Source organism: Myodes glareolus, chromosome 13 (assembly GCF_982192425.1).
Source record: "Myodes glareolus chromosome 13, mMyoGla1.1, whole genome shotgun sequence".
Lineage (NCBI taxonomy): Eukaryota > Metazoa > Chordata > Mammalia > Rodentia > Cricetidae > Myodes > Myodes glareolus.
Genome location: NC_142038.1, coordinates 23717708 through 23743089, shown reverse-complemented (window position 1 = coordinate 23743089; position 25382 = coordinate 23717708). Strand labels below are relative to the sequence as shown.

The 25382-nt window shown below is 44.3% G+C and overlaps 1 protein-coding gene across 1 annotated transcript in view; it reads right to left on the bottom strand.

Moving 5' to 3' along the window:
- Positions 1-25382, bottom strand: part of Atp8b1 (ATPase phospholipid transporting 8B1) — a 121739-nt gene that overhangs the window by 61447 nt on the left and 34910 nt on the right. Inside the window, exon 2 of the mRNA XM_048419256.3 lies at positions 4591-4794. Within this exon, the coding sequence (XP_048275213.3) occupies positions 4591-4771 (181 nt within the window). The 5' untranslated portion in view covers positions 4772-4794. The remainder of the gene's footprint in view (positions 1-4590; positions 4795-25382) is intronic.

Genomic DNA, 25382 nt, shown 5'->3' with positions numbered 1-25382 from the left:
TGCAGATACATTTCACACACACACACACACACACACACACACACACACACACACACACACAGAATGTTAAAACAATTTATACTTTTAGAAGATCAAGCTCCATCAATACCTGTAGAACAAGGAAAGCAATCTATGAAAAAGATTATCTGTCACAAAATGGTCAGCAAAAGGGCTCTAACCACCACAAAGTATAGCCCGAGTTAGGAAAACCCAGAAGAGATGTTTGTACCCATGACGCGCCTTTCCAGCATTTCTGTGGGCATCCAACCCCGGTTCCTTCGCTGGACCATTTATCTGCTTGTGTGGCCAGAGGCACAAACTGCAAAAGTTTGCCCTTCGCCCAACAGATATGAAACTCCTGCCAACTCCCAAGATATCTACACACGACAGAGATTCCGAGATTCTGATACCAGGCTAGGCAGTGGGGAAGGAATGAGGAAGAAGCGTGTTTTTTATTCACACTGGGCAATCAGCTAGAACTTTCTATGAACTTGTCTGGCTACTTTAGCTTTGTCCCCATTCCACCAGGACCAGTTGGGACCTGTTGGAACAAGAGGCCACCTTCCTGTTCTGGTCCATGTGATTTCATCTTAATTTCAATCAAGATTCTGAGTTTCATACTTTTTACTTTGGGCAGCAAAGCCCATAGTACTTGAGTGTAAAACGACAGGGAGGACCCAAAGATCCAATCCATTTTAGGACATGAATTCTAAAGAGCAGATACTTAGAGGACTGGATGGCCTCCCTGGGTCTCAGAGGTGGGTGAGGCCTCTTTAAACCCCTTTATATACACAGACACAGACAGACAGACAAAGACACAAAGACACATACACCCCTGAGACTGTAGGGAAGGGAGACTGACCCAATTTCACCAGAATTAGGAAGAAAAACTGTTAAAGAAAAGGGATTACAGGCTCATCCCCTGCTTTTTAAATCTTTCTGGACACAGGATCTTAGTATGTTGATGTGGGACACCCCTCAGTATGCTGTGAATATGTTTTATTACCATTAGTTAATAAATAAGCTGGTTTGGTGAATAGCCAGGCAGAATAGAGCCAGGCGGGAAATCCAAACAGAGAGACAGGGAGAAAGAAGGCAGAGTCAGGGAGATACCAGCAGCTGCCAGAGAAGCAAGATGTGAGGTAACAAGTCACAGGCCTCGTGGTAAAATATAGAAAAGTAGAAATGGATTCATTTAAGTTGTAAGAGCTAGTTAATAATAAGCCTGGTCCAATAGGCCAAACACTTTATAATTAATATAAGCCTCCAAGTGTTTCTTCGGGAACTGGCAGGCAGGAGAGAAACCTTCATTTACAGTATGCAGCCCAGACTGACCTGGGACTGACTGGCTTTGAACTTATGATCCTCCCTACCCCAGCATCTTGAGTTCTGGGATTATAGACATGTGCTGATACCCCTGGCACTTGTGGCTTTCTCTAGGTGAAAACCATTGAGGAGGGGGACAAAAGCTTGAATGGGTGCAGACCACAAAAAAGGAAAGTAGGGGGCAGAGGGTGGCAGGGGAGAAAACAAAGGCTTGTAGAAAACCTGGAGGGAAACATGGGCACAACTTCAGGGGAAGCACAGGGTCTTGTGCTGAGCTGGGGAGGCCACCTGCAAGGCCGGAAGTCAGAGTGGGAGATACTCGGCCATGAAAAACTGTTCCTCTTGCTAGAATCTGACTGTCCGCAAGGAAAAAAAAATAAATCCAAATCGTAGACACGCCTGGGGTCCAAAGAGAAAAGATCTGACTTTGTCAGGAGCAGTCAGGCCACAAGACAAGGCCACATTGGCTTGTCAGGGTGGGGCAGGCAGCGGGAACCAATAAAGCCACAGGGCAAAGTTTAAGGCCAAAAGTCAGTCATTTCCTACCACTGTCCACGGTCACTTTGCTGGTAGAGTAGAGCAGTTGCGACAGGACTGTGTGGCCTGCACGGCCTGCAAAGCCTAAGATGATTCTTATCTGCCCTATTTTATGAAAAGCTCCCCGTCTATATCGCTGTGTCTGAAACTGACCTCATTTAGGCAAGAGGCACAGGCCCCTGCAGAATGGCCCTTCGTGGCAAGTAGAGACCCATTTAAAAAATTCCTTATGATACTACACACATTGCTTACAGGATGTGAACAGGAAGCTTCTCCCCTGTTGGCCAGCTCTCTTACTACTAGAAGGTGCATTGAAGGCTGCTGGGTGGAGAAAGCCGTTAATAGTCTTACTCAGCTGTGAACTCTGAATTGTAATAATGGCCAGCATGGCAAGATATGACCAAGGGCGTAATAGTGGCATAAATGTTGTGCTGGAAACCAACCGCTCTCTGCTCAGATTTAAGCCCCTACTCCATTGATGAAAATGTGTGCCTGATGCTGCAGATCAACCCAAGAACCAATGGTTGAGGTGTTTACAGATCACAGGGGTGAACTTACTATTCTCCTGAATGGACACAGTGAGGAAAGGGTTTTCAAAATCTGTGTCTCTTTACCCCTTCCTTAGAGCAGCTCTTTCAGTTCATTAGAGAAGTTCAGGCAGTGGATGGTAGTTAGTGTAGAAATTTACTACCGGTCAAAATGCAGTGAAGTGTGCTCATCCACAGATGGAACATCCATATCACATTCCTCCCCAAAGCTCAGGAATCATCAAGGAAGAGATGGCAGAAAGATCGTAAAAGCCAGAGGTTGGAGGGGATCAAAGCAAAATGTGTCTTCTAGATATGGTTGGACCAAGGCCTTCATTGATGACCAGCAGTTGTGGCTGCTGGCACAGGATCAAACCGGTCAATATTCAAGCAAGGAGTGGGAATGGGTTTAGTAGCTCCTGCCCTTAACTGAGAAGCTGCAAATGGTTGATGGCTTCTGGGAGACAGAGAGTCAGTCTTTTATAAGGGTGATACCTGGTAGATCGCCCAACAATACATGCTCAGTAGTATAATGGATGGCACAAGTTGTAGTAATTGATTAAATTAAAAAAAGAAGATACAAAACTCAGGGAGTAGGAAAGTGGAGACAGATCTGGGAGGAACTGAAGGAATTGAAGGTGAATATAATTAATATGCATTGTATGAAATTCTCAAAGAATTAATAAAATATTTTAAAATTTGCTGTGGGATGGTCTTTCTGTACTCTATGAATATGTGTTGCTCTCATTGGTTGATAAATAAAGCTGCTTTGGCCTATGGCAAGGCAGGATAGAAACAGGTGGGAAATCCAAGCAGAGATACAGGAGAAGAAGGGTACAATTGGGAGATGCTGAAGAAGCAAGGCATGTAAAAAATGAAATAACACCATGACCACGTGACAATACATAGATTAATAGAAATGGGTTAATTTAAATGTAATAGCTAGCTAGTGACAAGCCTGAGCCATAGGTCAAACACTTGTAAGTAATATTAAGCCTCTCGGTGGTTATTCAGAAACTGGTAGGCAGGAGAGAAATCTGTTTACAAAAAATAAACATGCAAACATAATCAACAAAACTTCTTCCTGGAGGGCAAAAGTCATTTTATACTCATGGGTATTCAAATCAAAGGTATAAAAATTTCAAGTTCCCTTAAAGTGCCAGGAAGCAACAGAAAGAACAAAATGAAGAGGATAATAAGAGGCTCAGAGTTATGTCCTGATCCCCAAAATATACAGTTGGTGATATGTTCCAACACCACTTCTCCAAAGGGTTCTTGACTCTGAGAGCTCTCTGGGAAGCTTCCCTCACTGTGTGATCCCCTGACCTCTAATGAACAGAGAAAAGAAAAGAGTGGTACCCTCAGATTGAAGATTCGCCAAAGCACATTTATTTCAGCACGGTGCACTGCACGTGAATATTCCTCTTGCTAATTTATTTGTGGGCCATGAGCCAACACAATAGACACATAAGTGTATGATCAACCGTATGTGCAGGTATGTGTGTGCATGTTTGCAGAAGCCAGTGGAAGACATCAGGTGTCTTACTCTATCACTCTCTGCCTTAGTTCCTTGAGACAAAGTCTTTTACTGAGCTTGGAGCTAGACCAGCAGCCAGCAAGCCCCCAGCTCCTCTGCCTAACTGAACTAGGGTTACAGGCATGTGAGTGGCCATACCCTGCGTTTTACACGGGTGCTGTGGATTTGAACTCAAGTCTGTATGCTTGCACAGCAAGTAATTTTGCCCACTGAGCCACCTCCCCACGCTTCAGGTATAAATTCCTAATGGAGCCACATCAATTGATATGCACATGTGTATCATGTATCCATTCACTGGTTATTAGTAACTTATGCTAACAATTTCGCAAAGCAAATCTTTTTAAAAAATTTTTATGATTATGATTGGTGTGTGTACCTTTTAGATTCCTGAATGCAGTAACAAGTTGATTCTTCTACACACAATACCATTTTTTTAAATATATGCACTAACAAAACCTTCTAATTTCTCGACAGAACTTGTCAGATATGTTCTCCCAGCCTTGTCACACTGGGGATGATGGGTCTTGCTCAGTCCCATCTTAGAAGGGCATCAAAGAAGATGCCTCCTAGACCACATGAAATGTACCAGCCACGCTGGTCCATCTCCCACGACCCATAAAGCATCCTCACATATCCGCCATCAGCAGACCCTTCACCAGTCACCTTTCCGGAATGTCTCCCGCTTGTTCTCTGCTTCTCTGTTGATGCGATTCTGCTCTGGTTCCAGTGGAGGCCCCTGATCTTCAAGTTCGTCTTCAGTTTCGTCATCACTGTAGGGAACCACCTCATCGTTGGGCTGCGAATCCTCGTCAAATGTTGTTTCTGAGTCTCTTTCCGTGTTCATTCTGCTGGCAAACTTGAAACTACCTAGAGGGAAAAAGGAAGAAGCAGAGTGAATCGTGACTTTCCTGTGTGGGGCTGTATCTTGCTGCATCCTGTATAATAGTATAATACCCCTTTTACAGAGCACCTCCTTACTGACATGCAAATTGTCCACAGATAATGATCTAAACGTTTAACTTGATAGGCAACAAGAAGAAAAATATTATCAGTTAAATGCTAGATAAGGATTAGGGAACAAAGGAGCCAAGGGAGATGGCTGGGCTTATAAGAGTTTGCTACATAAGAGTGTGAGAACCTAAGGAAGACAGCCACTGTCACTTCTGGCTGCCTTACATGTTGTGTACCCACTACAATACACACAAAGAAAAAAGAACATAACTATTAAGACTAAATCTCTCTCAATCCTTCTTTCTTTCTGCAAGGCCGCACAAACCTTAAAGTAATATTTCAAATTGTATGTCTCTACCCAAGTGAGGTAAATTTAATGTGGTCATACTTAATGTTAAAATAAAAATGAAATCGGCTAAACAGTAGTAAAGCATGATCCATGTAGCAAGAATAAGTGCTTTTTTGGTTAAGAAAAACTTCACAGTACCAAGAAGTCACACATTTATTTGCATTATATTAATATGTATTCATGGATTTTCCTCCTTGTTTTAGACTGTTGGTGGAGCTGGAACACTGCTGCTTCGAGAGATCTATTTCCTGAATGAGGATCCTTTGAGCCATTGATTGGTACATTTTTAAATAGAATCTCAGAACAAGTTTTCAGAGAACAGGCCCCCCCTTCGATTGCCTATCCATCCACCACCATTTTCCCGATCTAGAATTTGTTTGTGGGTATGCCATTGCTTAAAGTGACTCTACACCGGGCACAAGGATAAGTTATATTTATATCGGGAAAATATTGACACAGACTCCTCAGGTTACTTGAGGAAGTCATACATGACATTTCCCTATGTGTCGCTCTGCTGTGTACTTAGTATTGTGCGCAGTAGTAGTCCACATTCACGAGTGTTAACTGCACACCAGACCCTGAACTAAGGGTTTCATAACACTGCTCCTTCCAAAGTTTCATAGCACCTTGATGGAAGAGTTACTACTTGTTCTCTAGAGAGAAGAAAACCAAGACTCTGAACATCAAAAAGCCTTGTGACGAAAGCAATTTGCTTTCCAAGAAAAATCCCTTTTTCTCTACTTCTGTGTTATAGCTTATTATGTACTTTTCTTCCCCTGTTTTTTCAAGACGGAGTTCCTCTCTGTACCCCTAGCTGTTCTGGAACTCACTCTGTAGACCAGGCTGGCCAGCAAACTCAGAAATCCACCTGCCTCTGCTTCCCAAGTTCTGGGATTAAAGGCGTGTATCACCACTGCCCAGCTGCTTACTGTGTGCTTTAATTGGGTACAAATGGTTCGCAGAGGAACTCTTTACATGGGTGCACGTTTTACACAAAGCCCAGCATCTTAGACATTTAGAATCATATTTATACCAACAGGTATAAAAATTTTAAGTTTTATATAGGGATTTTTGCCTATTGTGACTTAAAACAATAAAAACCAGAAGGGAGTCAGTGTCTACCTAAAGAGTGTCAATTATACAATTAAATCAGAGTCCTTATTCTGTGGAATAGTGCACATGACTAGCAGAACATGCTAACACGTTTAGAACATGACTAGCAGAGAGAGCACTGGGTGATGCCACAACACACTGTGAGGAAAAGGTGAGCTGTAAGTCTATATATACAGAATAGCATCAGTTACTCACACAAAGGTCAACACCTGTATACATCATTTTAAGTATGATGGCTGGGGCTGGTGAGAGGGCTCAGGGGTTAAGAGCACTGGCTTCCCTTCCGGAGGATGCAAGTTCGGTTCCTAGAACCTGCATTAGGTGACTTCAGCTCCAGGGAATCCAATGCCCTCTTCTGGCCTCTGAGGGAACCTCATGTATATATATATATATATGCAAAGTACCCAAGTTGGATTACTTGTAGCAACAACTCAGTAAACATTAGCTGGCCTTGTTGCTAGCCATTGTTTTCATCTTTAGATAAGCGTTATTTACAACAGCAAATAGAAGGAACCTCTAGATTTTAAGCTTTTTCTGGTCCAAAATTATCTCTAAAATGAATCCATCTTTCACTGGTAGTAAAACTTGTAGACTACCAGCCCCTTAAAATGGAGTCTGCTTGGTTCGGTCAAGCACGGGCACAACCCTTTCCTCTCTGGGTCCACTCAGCATGCTTTGTTCCGTCTTTGGCGCTCATGTCAATGGTCAATGGACACACCAGGTTTTGGTTTGGGTTACTTTTGATTTTCATTGTGGGGTTTGTGCTTCTTCTTTTTAGATTTCTGTAGGTTTACTGATACCTGAGATGTTACTTGCACTCAAGTTAACCTTATTTGGTTTTACAATACTGTCGCGTCTATGCTTTAGTTACTATAGACATATAATGTGCTCTCTGTTCTGGGTGAGCCACCCACACAGATCCATTACTAATCAACTTGTATGATTATGTTGGCATGCCAATGGTTGAAGTGAAAACGTTTGTTGGATCTTACCATTTAAACATGTTTCTATAAGGTGGTTTCCCACTTTTTAGTATTTTATATACTCCCTGAAGGAGAGCTTGGTCCAGACTGATGCTCAGCAGCTAAATTTCAGTCTCCTCTGTAAGATGGGATAACAGTATCCCCATCACAGGACTGTTCAGTTTTCTTAACCAAACACACCCTCCCTGCCTTTGTCGGTGCCTTTGGTCACATTCTTCTGGCACTAAAATGCCCTCCCCTCAGTCTAAGCATGAGTGGTTCTCACTCTTGGGACTATAACGTCCACGTCGCCATCTGCTGATGACACGGAACAGGTGGACACCTGTCCACCTCTGCTGCTACCATTCTCATGGCTTTTCCTTCCTGGCGTTTTCACGGTTATGAACACACTGGAACCTGACTTGACCGCAGTCTCTACAGAAACCCAGAGCCACAGATCTGGCATTCAAAGATCCAGAGACAAAGAGTGCTTTGAGAGGTGTCTGCCAGCAGCATCCTTTGCCATGACCCTCCAGTCCATGCCTACTACCTGGTATCAGATTCCAACAATACCGGGTGAAGATGCAAAACTTGAAGCTCAGTAAAGAGGAAAACAAACCAACAAAACAGCCACGTTCACAAGTCCAGCAAGATGGAGTCTTTCAAAACTTTACATGCAGAGTAAACATGGCAGGACGCTAGTGTAAGGTTTTGAAGACCCTGCCTGTAAGGACCAACCTTTTTTGCTTATCACAGTATCCCAGGTCAGACTCTCTGTGTGCCATAGAGGATGCAATTTTGGCTCTGTCCTTATAAGGCCAGTAGTCTGGACCGCAGTTGATAAATTATAGCCCAGGGGCTTGGGTTGGCCCATTGCCTGTTTTCTTCAAGTCCTATTGGAACATCTTTGCTCATTCATCTAGATATTATTGCCTATGGCTGCTTTAATACTGCAGGAGAAGTATAAACTACAGGGTTCACTATGGAGACCGTGAGGACTCAAATCCTAAAGTACTTACTCTCTGGCCCTTCATAGAAAAAGCCCACTGACCTTGAAACTGTAATGAAAGCAAGTAAGGTCAATAAAGCAATTTGGTCGACACTGAATGTCCAAAGCCAAATAAAACTCACAATGAACTGGGTAAATAGCACCCACATTGCTGATGCGAAAGAAATAAACTACCAGGTGAAGTAGTGAGGAAATGTCCCTTAACAACAAGAGTTGCCGTCTGGATTTTCGGGTATTATTTTCCTCACTATTTCATAGGTGTGTAATCAGAAAAGGTGTACACCAGACACCAACAGGATAACACACTAGCATCTCCCCTTGAAGTGAGGATGCAGTGGTTGTGAACCTTCCTACACACCCACAACCAAATAAGGCGGTGTTTTTATTAACAAGCATTTGTGTGTATTTGTGTGCATGCAACTGTGTTTATGTGTGTGCACAAACATGTGCCTGTGTGTGTGCATAAGCATGCATCTGGGCATACATACAGTGGCCAGAGAACAACTCCAGAAGTCAGTTCTCTCCTATCATGTAGCTTCTAGGGATGGAACTCAGCCCGTCAGCTTGGATGACAAGCCACTCCTAACCAATGAACCATCTTGCTAGCTCTCAAGATGGCATTTCCCCCTTAATCTGTATTTTGCAATCAGGTACTAAAAGGAAAAACAGAGCTTGAGGTGATGGTACACACCTGTAATCTCAGCATTTTTGAGGTCGAAGCCAAAGGAAGCCTCGAGAGTTCAAGGCCAGGGAGCTGGTTTACTGTTGCCAAGCAAGCACAAGGACTTGAATGCAGATCCCCAGGACACACGAATATGGAGCCAGGCATTGGTGGTGCAAGAAAGACAGATAAAAGCAGATGCCTGGGGTTCACTAGCCCAATGTTAGTTCTGGGTTCACTGAGAGGCCCTGTCCCACAAAATAAGTTGGAAAGCAGAGGACACCAAACCCTGGTTGACACACACAAGGACTTGGGCACACAGAAAGAGTTCAAGGACAGTTTGGGCTGCTACACAGTGCTGCAGCTAATCTGTACTATCTAAAACTTAGTTTCAAAAACAAACAAAAGGCTAAAGATGTCCAGATAGAGCACTTGTCTAACAAGCAAGACCACAGAAATGGGTGTGTTGGCACACACTGTAATCTAAGCACTGAGGAGGAGAGGGCAAGAGGATCAATAATTCAGGGGCAGCATCAGCTAGGGCAGTGAGGGCCAGCCTGTGCCTTGTGGGACTCTCTCTCTCTCTCTCTCTCTCTCTCTCTCTCACACACACACACACACACACACACACACACACACACGGGAAGAATGGAAACAGCAAATAGACAAATAATTTATGCTATTTTTCTCATCAATAAGCTGTGGCATTCAAGAGATTTTCTAGTCACCTGTCCTTAGAAGCTGCTCTTAGCTTAGCTGTAAGGAGCCACTAAATTGTTTACAGTCTATTGGGTAAGGTTCACATTGCTACATTACCTAAAATGAACAGTGTGTACCTTAAAAGGGAAGGTTGCTTGATTTCAGCATTGCAATAAATACTATGAATTTATAGAACGAATACTACTGCACATTGGAAAAATATTGATCTTCCTGACCAGTAATACAGATTGACCGAAGATCAAATCTACCCATATCATCCTCCTCCTGGTCCTTGGAATTCTCATTCCAGATACCAGCAGGACAGGCAGAAATGTGGCAAAAGGTCACCATCTCAAGGGACTGAATCGTTAAAAACAGTGGTAAAGCATGTAAACCCTGATGCCCTGGTTACCACAGAATGAAGGATCCCCAGCTGGCATGAGAGGAAGCACATCTACTTTCAGTAGGTGGCATGTCTACTTTCCAAAAGGCAAGGCTCAGTTTGAGATGTCCTGATCTCTAATAGGCCATCAAGAGACATCTGAGTGCCAGGACATGAAGACAGATGCTGTGGACCACACCACAATGAAAACATCCCTGGGCCCTGGTTTATGCCATAGCCCTCCCACCCCAGCCCCATTCCCCACCCCATGACAGAATGGGAGCTAGATTCGGTGAAATTCTAGCACTTGGGAGGCTAAAGCAGAAGGAACACAGATTTGAGGCTAACCTGGGCTAAACCAGGAGGCCCTTTTCAAGAAAGGAAGAAAAGGAGGAAGACAGAGAGGAAAGGAGAGAAGGAAGGCACATAGGCCTGGATTCAAACTTCAGCTCCAATATGCACTAGCTTGTAACTTTGGTGTGTAATTTAACATTTCGGAAGGTCACATTTCCCACAGAAAAGGGAAGGGGACAACATTATCATTCAAAGGTTGTTAAGAGTTAATGTAGATAAAACCAGTCCTCTTTAGAATAGAATACAGGGCTTGTGAATCCCCAGGGTGTGTGAATGCTAAATTCCATGCCCTGTTTTTCCTTGTTCTTGAGGGATCAAAACTTCCAAGACAAAGACTAAATCTCCCACTAAAGGCATCTCTTAGCACCGAACAGCTTCCTAAGAAAGGCACCTTAGTGTGTGTCAAGTGAGCCTACTAGATGTTGTGGTTTAGATAGGGTTTTCATTTCCCCAAGGATTCTTGTATGGGAGAGCCTGGGGCCATTAAGAGTCCGGGTCAAAAAGAGCCCTAGGCCCTCATAAAGGACTAAAGTTAGTTCCCGGAAGAGGATGGTTGGGAAACCTGAGTCTGGGCTACCCAGTCTCTCTGTCTTCCTGTCTGAGATATGAACATTGACATCACATGAGTCGTCAACACTGTGACCCAGTGAAGCTACACCTGTTACCAGGACTTGTTATCCAGATTTTCCACATCTGTGAATTACCCAGGCTCTAAGGTCACAAAGTCCAGAAGACAGGAGGGCTAAAGAGCAGAATTTCTATAGTTCCCTCTAACAGCCCAGCATCTGAGCACTTGACTGCTCAATACCTGCAGTGTGAATCAATGAATGGAGTCACTACTCTTTAGGTGGGGTGGTCCTGAAGGCGAGAAAGGGAACCTGGGCAGGAGAGGTTGGCATTGTGTCATCACAACAAAACACCCTGGAGTTGACTTTATAAAAACAGGAATTTCTGATGCTGTCATAGACATCTATATTTAAAATGGGGGGGGGGGGGGAGAATAGGCACAAACCAAAACCAAGTTTTACCAGCACTAGGAAAGTTGGGCTATTTGCATTCCTTTCATAGTAGTGATAGAAACCTAGATGCAGGCAAAACCTACGGTCCCACTCAATTACATCTTTGTTATCTAGTTAGTTCATGTCCAGGGAGACCCAAGCTCAGACAGGGAGACACAAACAAATGTCTCTCTCCTTTTTTTTTTTTTTTTTTTAAACATGGGGAATGATTGAGACAGTTACCACTCTTTAGCCTTGGCTGGCTGGCCTGAAACTCACTGTATAGCCCAGGTGGTGTCGCTTGGTTACCAAGGATAATGATGTTGATAATGATGTTTAACGTAACAGTCATCAGGATATCTGAGTGTGCACTTATATTTTGTGTACTGTGCCACATGGTCTTTGCCCTGTATTCTATTCTAAAGAGGACTGGTTTTTATCTCAAAATGCAGAGCATAAGATGGTCTCCAATGACCCCTCCTCCTGGTACCCACACTGTATAATCCCTTCTTTCTAACGGGGAGATGGGCATGGTACCTTGCCTCCAAACAACAGAACATAACAACAGGTGAAGGAAAGTCATTTTGATTATTGGGTTACAAATATCAGAGCGTTCCTTCTTGCCATGCAGCTCTGTCCCCTTCTTGGCTTTGACAGAGTAGCTGCCCTATGTAGAAGCTCAGGAGCAAAGAATGAAGCAGGCATAAAAACAGCCAGCAAGCTGGGCGGTGGTGGCGCACACCTTTAATTTCAGCACTCGGAAGGCCGAAGCAGGCAGATCTCTGTGAGTTTGAGGTCAGCCTGGTCTACAGAGTGAGTTCCAGGACAAGCTCCAAAACTACACAGAAATAAACCTCTCTTCTCATGTGATTCTAGGCTGTGGCAAGTGGGCATTTCAACCTAACCATCAGTGGTGCACGACTTTATTTCCAGAACCCAAAAGACAGAGGCAGGTAGATCTCTGAGACTGAGGCTAACCTGGTCTACAGAGAGAGTTCCAGGATAGACAGTGGTATGCAGAGAAACCCTGTCTTGAAAAACCAAAGATAAGCAACTAATTAATTAAACAGTATCCCAAGCCTTCATCAAAAGGGAAGTAGAAATCTCTTTCTATCCTGCGGAGCCTGACACGTAGTATACTCTGGAATATGACTAACATCCCTGAAAGTAGAATCCGACAAGCCTGTTGACAGCTATAATTAGACAAGGAATCACATGAGGCAATGGTAATAAAACAGATCCAAGACAGAGATTAAAATCCAACTTTGCGCTACTCAGAAAACAATCTGACTGCAGTTCCTAACCCACACAGGATTGCCTTTATTTTCTCTCCAAGTCCAAGCCTACAAACCTAGAAGCCAGTCGGCTAACATAAAACAAAGGCACCATGACATCACCACTGTAGAGACAATTCAGCCACAATCCTCGCTCCCGATAAAAGGCTTCTCTGTGCCGGCGCTCCACCTCATTGCTCAGAAGCCCACCCCTGATCTGATTCAATTTCCTACTCTCACCCTGAGTCACAGCCACGGAAAAAAAACGGGTGTGGAAACCCTGCACACTCGGTCCTTTCAGAAGGCAGGTTGTCTTCAGCCCCTGGGTGAAGTGGGAGGGGTTTTCGTCCAGCTCTGTCATTGGTTCCTCTTCAGACCCTTATACTGCTGAGTCCTTCTTAGGCAGTTTGATGGTTTGCCGAGTGTCGTCCCACACACATTGCCTCCTATAGCTGGGGTGGAAATATCCCAAGGTGCGTTGCTAGGCATTAGTCCTATTATTCTACCAATGAGATAAGTACAGCGCCGAGTAACTTGCCAAAGGTTACTGAGCTCCTGGTGGTAAGGCCATTTGGGCACCAGTCCTCTCCCCACAGAAGTGAGCTGTGCAATAATGGGGTACAGGGGAGTCACTGCAGTTCAAGCTCTGTTCAGGGAATACTGAGCTTCTCTGCCACTTGAGAACAGCAAGGCTAAATGTTAGTCAGCTTTCTGTCACTGTGACAAAATGCCTGAGAGGATCAACTGAGAAAGAAGAAAGGTTTGCTGCAGTCCACTGTGATTAGCTTTTATCTGGGGGGCATGTGAGACAGAACACTGTAAGAGAGGAGGTTCCTTTACGTCGTGGCAGCCAGGAAGTGAAAGAGACAGACCGGAAGAGAGTGCGGTCACAATATCCCTTTCACGACTCAAGGGCCGAACTTCCTTCTACAAGGTTCCACCTCCTGAAGGTTCAAACAATTTCCAATGTAGTCATAGGCTGGGGACCGAGCCTTCCACATACTGGCTTTTGAGAGAAATTCAAGAGCCAAACTATAGACCTACCTGGAACATCATGAGGCCTAGGCAAAAGAAATAAGGACACACAAACATGCCTCAAACTGTCTAATCTGCAGGCAGGCGTGTCCTGTCAGCGAACGAGAAGAATTGAAAGGTTTTCCCATTTACACACTGTACACTGACAGCTACTTCCTCAGTATTTTTGAGTCGGACAATATGGTAGTCGCAGAAGTTCTAGGAACTCGGGTGAGAAGGAGGTGGGCACGGGAATTTTCAGGAATGAGGAACAACCAGAGCAGAGAGGCAGAGGCAGGAAAAAGTACCTGCCTTGGGCGAGAGCCAGAGGAGGTTCAGAGGTTAGCTGGAATCACCTTCCGCAACCCCTGTGGACTCCATGATGCTCACTTCAGGGACTGCCTGCCCACTGGTGGCGTCACCAGAGGGAGGCATGTGACTGTCCCTCACCCATTGGCTAGGGCTGAGGGTGGGAGATGCAAGTGGGCAGGGCGAGCGTTCAAGCCACAGGACACTGAACAGCTCCTGGTCCTCCATTCCTCATCTGTTAATAGTCAATAATTATTACTAATGACCTAAGAAGCGGAGATCAGCTAAAGCATTCAGTGTGGTACGCTGACTCTGTAGCACAAGGGAACAAGGCCCAAACTAGGGTGCGGGCAGCTGAATGTGCTTAAAATCAAGACAGGGTGGGGCCTCCATTCCTTTGTCTGGAAAACTAAGGAGGAAAGTATACAAAAGACTAGACCTGCTTCCCAGAAGTCAATGGTGTTAAAATTCTCCCAAATGTTTACTTTGGAGACTCAGCCTCAATCCAGGACGAGCTTTTATGATAAATGATAAAAGTTAGCTCGAGAAGAGCGTTGCTGTTTTTGCATTTTTACTTTGTACTGCTGGCTAGGCACAACCGTTTCATTTTATTATTTCTTTTAATGTATTACTATTGCCACTGAAATTAGGTTCTAAAACTATATTCCTGTTTCAATAATAGAAAGTCCAGGGGAGGTTGTAATTGGCAGTTATAGGGAAGAAAAGCCCTCCAGGGGAAAACGAAGCTATGAACCAAGTTCGCTAACCTGTGACTCTGGGAGTCCCTGAGCTATGGGTACAATAGGAAGATGTAATCATTGGCGTGGATTTCCAGAACATAAGCTGTGCCGCTTTCCTTCTGTACAGAGAGCATTTACACTCCCCATCCAGGTTCAACAGGAACAGCTTGTTTCAATAAAAGGGCAGACGTGGTATGTAAACAGAAATAACAAACAGACAAGAAGATTATTCTCACTAGCGAGGACAGGAAGGCAAGCTGTTGCGCACCAAAGACACCGCTTTATGCGGCATATTTAACAGGGGTGTCTAATGCTGGCTCAGATAAAGATGACAACTCTCTCTCTCTCTCTCTCTCTCTCCCTCTCTCTCTCTCTTTCTCTCTCCCTCCCTGCTATTCACACTGAAATCTGCACTTCCCTTATGTAAAACAATACAATGTTCTTTTATCAAGAACCCTCAAGATATATTTGAGCCAAGAAGGTCATTCAGAACTTCTAACAATTCAACAAAAGAACTCAACTCGTGCAAAATACGTACTGTTTGCGGAAAAGCAGGAGTGGAAAGCCACTTGAAAGTCACATGGGTATGAGTCCAGGTGCCATGGAGAAGGCACTGAATCCCTATGGAGCAGTTACAGGCATTTGTGAACTGCCCAACATAGGTGCTGGGAACAAAGTTCAGGCCTTCTGCAACAGCAGTACACACCCAACTCCTGAGGCATCTCTCCAGATCCTGGCATTTTTATTTTTTATTAGCATATGTTAATTATACATAACAATTATGACATTTTTCATGTATGTATATATTGTGGTCATATTGACCTCCCATTCCCCTCTCTTGTCCCCTTCCCCTTCCCAGTCAGTCCCTCTTCAGTAGTCACATCTTTTTATGTGTGTGACTCAGTTTAACTAGGGGCGCTTACAAGGACAGAAGTGATAGATTATTTATAGGGGCATTGTAAACTGACCAGCGGCTACACCGCTGACCCCCTTCTTCTGAGAACATTAATTATCAACAGCTCCTTGGGAAAAGATAGGTGTTTAGACACTTTTTATTTCAATATAGTCTTTAAAATTACAGCAGTCAAAATACAGGAAATACATTGTAGTATTAAATGGGGGGGGCCCAAAGTTGTGCTGCATGACTGTATCTTTTTGAATAATCCATGGAGGAAGTTGTCACTGTGGGGGTGGGCTTTGAGAGCTCCTTGGCTCAAACCACTTAGTGTGACACTGAGGCCACTTCCTGATGCCTGTGAGTCAGGATGTAGGGCTCTTAGCGCCTCCAGCACACACTGTGTGCCCCTTTGATGCAAAAGGATCACACCTCTGAAAATATAAGTCAGCCCCAGTTAGATATGTTTGCCTTATAAGAGTTGCCCTGGTCATGGTGTCTCTTCCGAGCAACAGAACCCTAAGACAGTGTTTTTATAAGCCGAGGAAAGTTCCCTCAGGGGACCAGGATGATATGCTCCCCCAAACTCCACGGCATTAGGATTACATGCTCCCCTAAACTTTCAGCATCAGCCTCTTTTCAAACAACGACTGAAGCAGAAATAGCAGTCTAAGTGGTCGGCAGCATCATCCAGAGGTGGCCTCTGTGCTCAGAGCATGGCTGGTTTGCAGGTCAGGAAGGGAGAAAAGAGACTTCGTGCTCTGTATTGATCTTCCTCCTACGTGAGTGAACAGAAGAGTCTCCCTCCAAGGGTCACAAGCTACAGGAAATCCAATCTCTGAGACCTTGCTAGTCCACAGAACAAGGACAACAATCCTAAACCATTGACCTCAGTCAATGACTGCCTGCAGTCACTAAGGACAGCTGACCTTGAGTGCCTAACAGGCCGTGTGGTTGACAGCAGGCTCTGAAGACAGAGGTCGCAGATCCCCAGAGCTGAAGGGGGGTGGGGTGGGGACAGGCAAGTAAGAATCCCTGTCACAAAACTGGGATGAGGGAGTGACCAACGGCTCAGTGGGTGAAGGTGCTAGCCGTCAGTCCTGATAGTCTGAGTTCCATTCCCAGGACCTGCATGGTAGACGGAGAGAAAGATGCCTACAAATTGCCTTCTAATTTCCATGCACACACCATGTACTTGCATACCCTCTACACACACACACACACACACACACACACACACACACACACACACATAAATAAATAGCTGTAATAAAATTATTTTTACAAAGTAGATGGTGCTTGACAGACAGCACCTGAGATTGTTCACTGCCGGCCTTCTTCTCTCACACACATACAGTTACCATTTTTCCTCAGGGATCCTACTCAACTTTCTTTAGTAGCTCACATCCATGCCGTGGCTTAAAACTGAAAATACAGCTCCACAGAGCTCAGAATTTAAATGACCACAGGTCATCAACACGGGTAAGCACAATCATGTGCGTAATTGAGGCCTCCCTGAGACCCACCCACGGGGCCCTGTCTGCGAACCTCATTTCCCTCCTCATCCTAAAGTTAGCACCTTCATAAATTCCAGATGCCGGTAGTCTAAGGGATGACTCCTGACGGGCATCGCCATCTCCTTTGCTGCACCTGGCTCGACTTAGGGGATGATTGCATCGACAACAGCAGATTTCACACCTTAACTTCTGCACCTGATCCCACTGTGAACCCAGAGCTGCCTCTTTGCCTGTCTCTTCGAAAGACTTTAGTTGGAAGGAGTTAGAGTCTTCTACCCATTCTAACCGGGCTTTGGGGTTTGGAGCAATTGACAGGGGTGTTTCTAAGTGTGTCCTGGGCATTTGATAGATGGGAGAGATTTGGTAATGCCTCTGGGAAAGGACTTCCCACGATTTCGATAGTCTCCAGGGATGACGGTGTTGAGCATTTTCACAGGGCAGACTACGTAGTCTATGCATCAGGCTCCACACTGTGCTTGATGTTAATTACCTTTTTCCGTTTAGAAAGGAACAAAATTCGTGACCCCATTTTACAGGTGAGAAACTAACATTACAAGAGGACCAAGTCTTTGCTCAGGGACATAGAGTTGATTATGGTGTGCAGGTCCCTGTCAGAGCCTATGCTTTTAACCGCGGCAGCTGCTGCTTTAATTGTACCTAATGATGCCACTTTGGAGTAAGCTAAATAAAGCATAATTAATCCAGTCTACAGCTTGGAAGACAAATGACCCAGAGACACAAAGTTGTATCTCTGTTAGAGGCAGAAATGCTTCCCAGTGACCTGACACTTCTCCCTGTCTCCCCTCAAGGGCTGACCTGTTCAGAACCGAGGAAGGGGGAGGATATTAAGGGGATGTCAGGTGTTTTATAGGCCTGTCCACACCTCCCTGGAGAATTCCCTCTGCTGTGCTCAGTTACAGCTTAGCTTCAAGCATGTGTAAGGTACTTCAAATGAGCAAATTGCTAAAGCGAACGTCTCTTTTAATGTACACCAGAGTCTATCCTGAGGACACACCACACTGCCATGCAAGCTAAAACAAAGAAATAAGAGAAAGAACTAGGGCTCTAGCAGATGCAATGAGGAGAGATGGGGTTATTATGGTGGGAAGTGATCCAGAATGGCAGAGCTGGACGGACAGACACAAAACACACTTGTGAAGACTGAAATGATATTAATGCAAGCCCACAGAATCGGCAGGGGTGTACCAAAGACCCAGCCTCGAGAGCCGAGACAGCACACTTTCGTTGTTGGAGCCACTCAGTTACCTACTTCTCAGAGGCCCTTGACAACACACACACAGCTCCGGCGTGTCACTTCCAATCTTAAGAAGTCTTAAACAGCCCTAAATTCCTCCCAGCAGAGGATGTTACGGCTATGGGTTTGCTGCTCTGCATCTGTGGATTAGGAGCCCACATCCCCCACGACTGTGCACACAGAAGAAAACGCTGCCAGCTCGTCTAACACTACAATAACATCTAAATGACGATGCTTTCTTCTCCCTCTTTTAATTAACTGATTCTGAAACATGTTTTTGCCCCTTAGAAGTGTTATGTGTAGGGGAATAACAGAAAATTTAATATTTAGTGCAAATAATGACTGGTTACTCAAATCCAGCCGGCTTGCACAGGCACACATTCTGATTTGCATTTTCAGAGAAAATATGTACCCATAAAACTAGCCAATATTTGTTAAAATGGCTTCCAAATATTTGGAGATCTCAGAGACATGCCGATTGAATCAGTTTTCTATCCCACCTCTTAAAAAAAATACAAGTTCACAAAAAGAAATACAAGTTTATTCTAGAACTGTCTTCTATTGTGGTAGTTCTTCCTGTCCATTAATATCAACTTCCCTTTTAAATTTCTGTGTACTTCTTTGGGGAGGCAATAATATGGGGTGATGAAGGCTTGGCTTTGATGTATCAGTGCCCAACCTCCACCCAAAGGTATAGAGAGAATGTATAGTTTTTTAAACTCTGAAGTAAACTCTAAATCATTTATAATGTGCTTGAGTTTTGTTTTTATTCTTTCATTCTCCCTTGTCTCCACAGATGGACCCAGCACTTAGCTAAGTTAAAAATGAATATGACTTTTTTGAATGTAAATAAAACAACAAAGAAGAGTCATTAGGGCGGGAACAAGATTCCAGACAGGGTTTCTCTATGCAGCCCTGACAGTCCCAGAACTTGCTCTGTAGACCAGGCTGGGATTAAAGGCTGCCACTACCCTGCTGAAAATCCATTTCTTCAACTCCCTTGTTATCCGAAAATGATTCAGAACATTGATCCGACTATGACTAATGCTATTACATAAGTCTTTATAATATTGTAAAATGTGAAGCTAACTTAAAATATTGCCCCTCTCCCCATGAATCTGATTCTGGTGAAGGCATACAGTAGAATTCTAATTAGGAAACATGGCTCATTATCATGGTCGGTAGGTGTGGGAGGAAGCAGGCTCTGGCAGGATTGTCTGGAGGTCTGCACTCCCGCCAACACAAGGACCATCCGCCTACCTCCACTCTGATGTGTAAATCCCCAGCTGTCCACTAGAAAATTCAGTGCCACGGAGCTGCACAGATGGACACAGGGATCAAGAGCACTTGTTCTTGCAAAGGACATGGTTCCCAGCACCCATGTGGCAGCTCACAACTGCCCATAATTTCGGAGAATCTGAGGTCCTTTTCTGACCTCTGAGAAAACCAGGTGTGCATGTAGTACACAGACATGCATGTGAGCAAAACATTCATACACGCAGAATAAATAAATCTCTTTTAAAAATAGGCTTTGAACATCAGTACCAGGAATATATGTTTAACAAGGAGCAACTCCAATTGGTCTGAACTTGATATTTCAATATATTAATCCTTTTGCTTGCACAAAGTCCTTTTTTTGAAAGCAAGGAAGAAAATGGGATTAGTATCAGAATAGAAAAAAAAAAAGAGTTGGTCACGTGGCTCACACCTCTAACTCCAACGCTCTGGAAATGAACACAGGAGGAGCAAGAATTCAAGGCCAGCCTTGGCGATCCACAGAAAGTTTAAAGTCATTCTACATCACTGGCTATAGGAGACCCTGACTCAAAAAATAAAATAAAAAAGGATAAACAGAGAATTTCAAAAATAATTTAAAGGGTTTAAGTATTCCATGTAGCAGGACGCAGAAGTCAGGAATAAATCCAAGGCGATTTCATACTATGTAACTCAAGGAAACAGCTGAAAAAGCCTTCCAATGTCTTGTGGGTTTAAACTTTACTGCATATAAAGCTAATTATAATATTTTCAAAGCATGTTTTAAAAGCACTTAAGTAGATCGTAACCTAAACATACAATGGCATGCCTTCAAATACTGCAGTTGTTACACTTGCTTTCTGGGTATATTCACCAGTGAACAGCTGATCTACTCAAGACCCGAAGCTGGTGTTTGAGCTACAAAGAAGGCCACCTTATTGTCCTTCTCCACTAGGGTCTGTGCAGTGCGACCCTCCTGGCTGACACCTCACCCCAGGCACAGAGCCCACCCTACTCTTTATGATGCACCTTGGAGAGCTGTCTATAATGATTTCCTAGCTTAGTTTTATAGACTATACCCTACCCAAGAGAACCAGATGTGGTGATATACACAGCTCACTATGCACATATGCACGTGTCTCTGTATCATGTGGGGACTTACATGTTCTGAAAGCTACCAACAAGCTTAGACTAGCATAAGAATCATTCCGGATGGCTTAAATTTTGCTATCCAGCTCAAATTCTGAAATCAGAATCAAAGATTCTCAGGAAATGGCTACCATCGGTCAAGCGGGAGCCTATGAAATTTGGGTATTGTCTCAAAGCTACAGGTAATGCTCCATTATGGAAACTAATAGTTCCACATCTGTGTAAAACCTTGGAGAGACAATATCTGCTCAGGCCTGCCTACTGCAGACTACAATATCTGCTGCCCTCTGACCATCCATCGGGACTCTCAAGGGACAATAAGGCTCTCCAATTCAGTTTTCAGATCCTTACATTCCCACGTAATGGCTTGCTGTTTACACACCAACAGCACTCTGTCTGGTCAATTCTTTGCTTCCTCATACTGTGACTGTCACAACCTGAGACTAACAGTCATGCCTGTCCAATGATTCTTCCCAAGGAGGGGAGAATCTAGACACAAGGACTCTTCATTTGGGGACAGGAGAAGAGACAGGCAGGAGCTAAAAAATCTCTGCTGGTCTACTTAATCCTCTGCAGAACTTAGGGCAAAATGTCACGAAACATGGTGCTTGCTCTGCAGGGTTCTTAGGAAACTCAATCTTGACCCCAAGGAACATTAAGAAAATACATAGAGCTCGGGACTCGAAGACCTACTGTGTAAGAAATCAAGTGAGGGGCGTAATCAAAGAAGAAGTGTGCATGATACCAGAGAGCTCATAACGTTTTCTCTTCCAGTAGACCTCAGTTTATTGTGAATTACAGTAAGCTTAATATATTGGGGAGTGTTCAACTAAAAACAGGGTCAGAAACATCAAATAGTAGCCTTTATATTATACTTCCCTCCCACCAAAACCCTTGACCTAGTTGTCACAGAAAAGCAATGGTTTGATTGACATTTGATTCTCTGCAATGTCTTTACTCCCCTGAGCGGAAGACATCAATAAAGAACTTTTGAGTTCAGAATTCAGTGCTGTATACTGTTCTTAGCGCTCTTGATATACAGAGAAAACCAAACCGGTCTTGAGATCTCAGTCCAAACCCTGTCATCACGCTATGAGCCCACTGTGTGAGCTTTCATCTAAGACGCCCTATACAAATCAACCTCCAGGCTACAAACCAGTAAAGCACTCAGAAGACCCTAGGTAAGCCAGACAAAACAAAGGCACTCTTGCGTCATCAGGGAGAAAGTTGCAGCTAGTGGCCGCATTACTGAAGCTGGATTTTTGCTTTCCTCAAAGTCTGCTTAGCAAGCGACCTTTCATAGTTGCATCAAGGCATGAAGAGGAGAAACACACCGAATTTCGAAACCAAGTTAAACAGAAAGAGGCACTGACTCCGTTTGCTTTGGGGGCAGGGAGGAAGTGGGTAGAGGCACAATGTAAATGGACAGTGGCGGCCACGGCCATGGATAAAGGGAGGCAGGCACTGCTGTTTTTAATTTTCTTCATGTCTGAAGTCTTCCTGTATTTCCGCACTGAAACACACCATTCCCAGAGTACACGAACCTATCGACATTAGGTCACCATACATGGCACATGAGGACTCACAAGCTTAGAGAGAGTCACATGCTTTGTGTAGCCACAGGCTTCCCTTGAGAAGTCGGTATTAAAATAATAGAGCTGTTCATAAAGAACTAAAAAAAGATTCTCTCTCTCTCTCTCTCTCTCTCTCTCTCTCTCTCTCTCTCTCTCTCAGTAAGCCACAGTTGAACATTTCAGAGTGTGTCAGCCTCACAGGAAGCAGCAGTGTTTGTGAGCCAGGGAGACTGGCGCCCAGCAGGCAGTTCCCAGGAAGTGCATTCGCTCTTTGAACCAGCTAGAACTTTCTGCATTGCCTCGATTTTGTCCGTGGTTCATTTTCTTTTGACAGCCCACTTCCCCTCACATATTGTTCCCACTCTTTTTTCTTTTTTAATCACATTAAGCTCCACCCCCAAACGTGATATGTAAATGACCACTGGAGCAGGTGAGACTGAGAAGGGGCTGTGTGGATTTCTCAAGGTCACACAGCCACTCTGGTCCGTTTGAGTCTGAACCTGGAACCAAGTCCAAGCTCTTTCAGTTCCCAGAGTCAGCGTGAGAGCTCGTGAGCAAAGAAACGCGGGCCCCAGAAAGCTGTGTGGTCCCAGAAGAACTAGCGTTGCTAGCCTCCAATGTCTCCCCCTTCTCCCTCTTTCCCTTCCTTCCTCCCTCCCTCCTTCCCTTCCTCCCTCTCTCCCTCCTTCCCTCCCTCTCTCTCCTTCCCTCTCTCCTTTTTGACAGGCTCACTAATTAGCCCAGACTGGCCTGTAATCCTGGATGCTCCCGCCTCTGCTTCCTGGGCACTAGAATTACGTGTTCACCATCCCACCCGGTGCACACACCCGCCTCTCGCTGTTGAAAGGGCGACACAGGGCGGAATGATTGATACACGTGAAGCTCATGAGATAGCACTCAGGCACAGTTAATATTAGCTCTTGCTGTTCGTACATGGGAGGAGTTGACACCAGGAGAAGCAACCCCCCTGCCAGTTGACACTTCAGAAGAGCTAACTTACTACTGCCCACACTGGGCTCAAATGGCCCTTTGCTTGTTGAATCATTAATAGCCAAGGGAATGCCTCGCTGGTAACCTGCGTGCTCAGGCCGCAGGAAAGTGTCACCCTAGTAGTGAGGGGGACATTAAATATTTCAGTCGAGCAGCTGCTCAGGACAAAGCTGCCACCCGCGGATCCATTACTACCTTCTTCAGGTCTCCGCGACACGTCACAAAACCCAGACTCAAGAACTTAACATACAACACCGGCAGTGTTGCTTAGAGTAGCTTTGCATAAGAAACTCAGTTTCAGAAAGACAACGTGCTATTTTTCAGAACTAGAAACAGGCTTTACATCTGACACCTCTGCCACAATATACTGTGGGCCTTGCCAGCTTGAGACATACTACACCGGCCAGCCCAAAATAGTCCTTGGTTGTTTATCAACAATGTGTAACTGTACATAGGAGAGCCCAGTGCTGAAGGCATTTATATATTTGTGCAGCACAGTCCTATTGGGACTACCTTACAGAACTCTCTGTAGGCCAGCATCCCATTTACAGACTAGAATTCATACGTTACATAACCAAGCTCACATTTCAGGAGTAAAAGACCTTTATAGGTGATATCCCATGATTTGGCAACTTACATCCATGACTGAATGGAGTTTGTTTTTGATTATCTGCATGTATGTTTAATGTTTGATTAATTCATTATCTGCTGCTCTCGAGCCAGGGACCCTCCCTGGTCAGGTGTTCACCTCACCTGTTTACATAGGCCAGCTCCCAAAGGGAAGTTTAACTCTTAGCTCCTTAGAAGGCTGGCCAAAGCAAGGGCCATCTAGCGACTCCCAGACAGTACGAATCCTGCATTTCCCCAGGATCTCTGGAGTTACGGCAGTACTGTTTGAATCTTACCCATCTCCAGCTACGATGGAACAAAAAGCACCTCTGGAGACAGACAGCTAACAGGACTCACAGATGCCCAGATGATGTCTCTGCCTCACACAGTCTTCACAACACTATGCCTTGCACACATGTGTGCATATGCACGCACGCGTGCACGTGCACACACACACACACACACACACACCACCCAGCAGGTGAACAAAAGCTGCAGCTGCATCTTGTAATATCACCAAAGTGTTTCTTATCTAAGTTTTTACTTTATTTAAAAGTTCTATCAAAGAGAGTGGGGCAGGTCTGTATAAATATGACTAAAATACATTATAGACATGTATGACGTTGTCAATGAAGGAAAAACACATATTTTCAAAAAAACATGGCATGGGCGCTGAGACTGGAGAGATGGCAGAGAGGTTAAGAGCACTTGCTGCTCTTCCAGAGGACCTGGGTTTGATTTCCAGCATCGACATGGTATCTCACAACCACCTGTAACTCTACTTCCAGGATGTCTAATGTCCTCTTCTGGGTCCACACAAATGTGTACAGACATGCATGCAAGCAAAATGTCCATAAACAGAAAATATTACATCTGTAAAAATGTAATAGGAGTGGAGAAAGATGGCTGGAAGTGTAAAAAGTATTTGCTGCCAGGCCTGAAGACCTTAGTTCAATTCCCAGGACCCACATTGTGAAAGGAGAGAATCAGCTCCCTCAAATTGTCCTGATTTCCACACATACAAACTACACACAAAAACATTCATAAACAATCAATCAATCACTCAATCAATGTAATTTTAAAAACCTTATAAGAGTAAATATGGGAAACAGTAAATAATGTCAATTTTCTGAAATGTACATATATATAGATGTGTTATTCATATTTCAGAAATTATATGAAATCCATAGAAATGTAGTCATTCTAATAGAATACCATCAGTCCTAAAAACAATCTGCTGAGTTTGAAAACAAGAATCCAGATATCAAAATGTCCTTAAATTAAATGTTCTTAGGTATCACTCACTCTGGAAGTTAAGGCAGGGCTGTACTGGAGGGACCATGGCTTCTCCAGTTGACAATCCCCAGCCAGTCAGTCTGAATTTCCTTCAGTCCTGT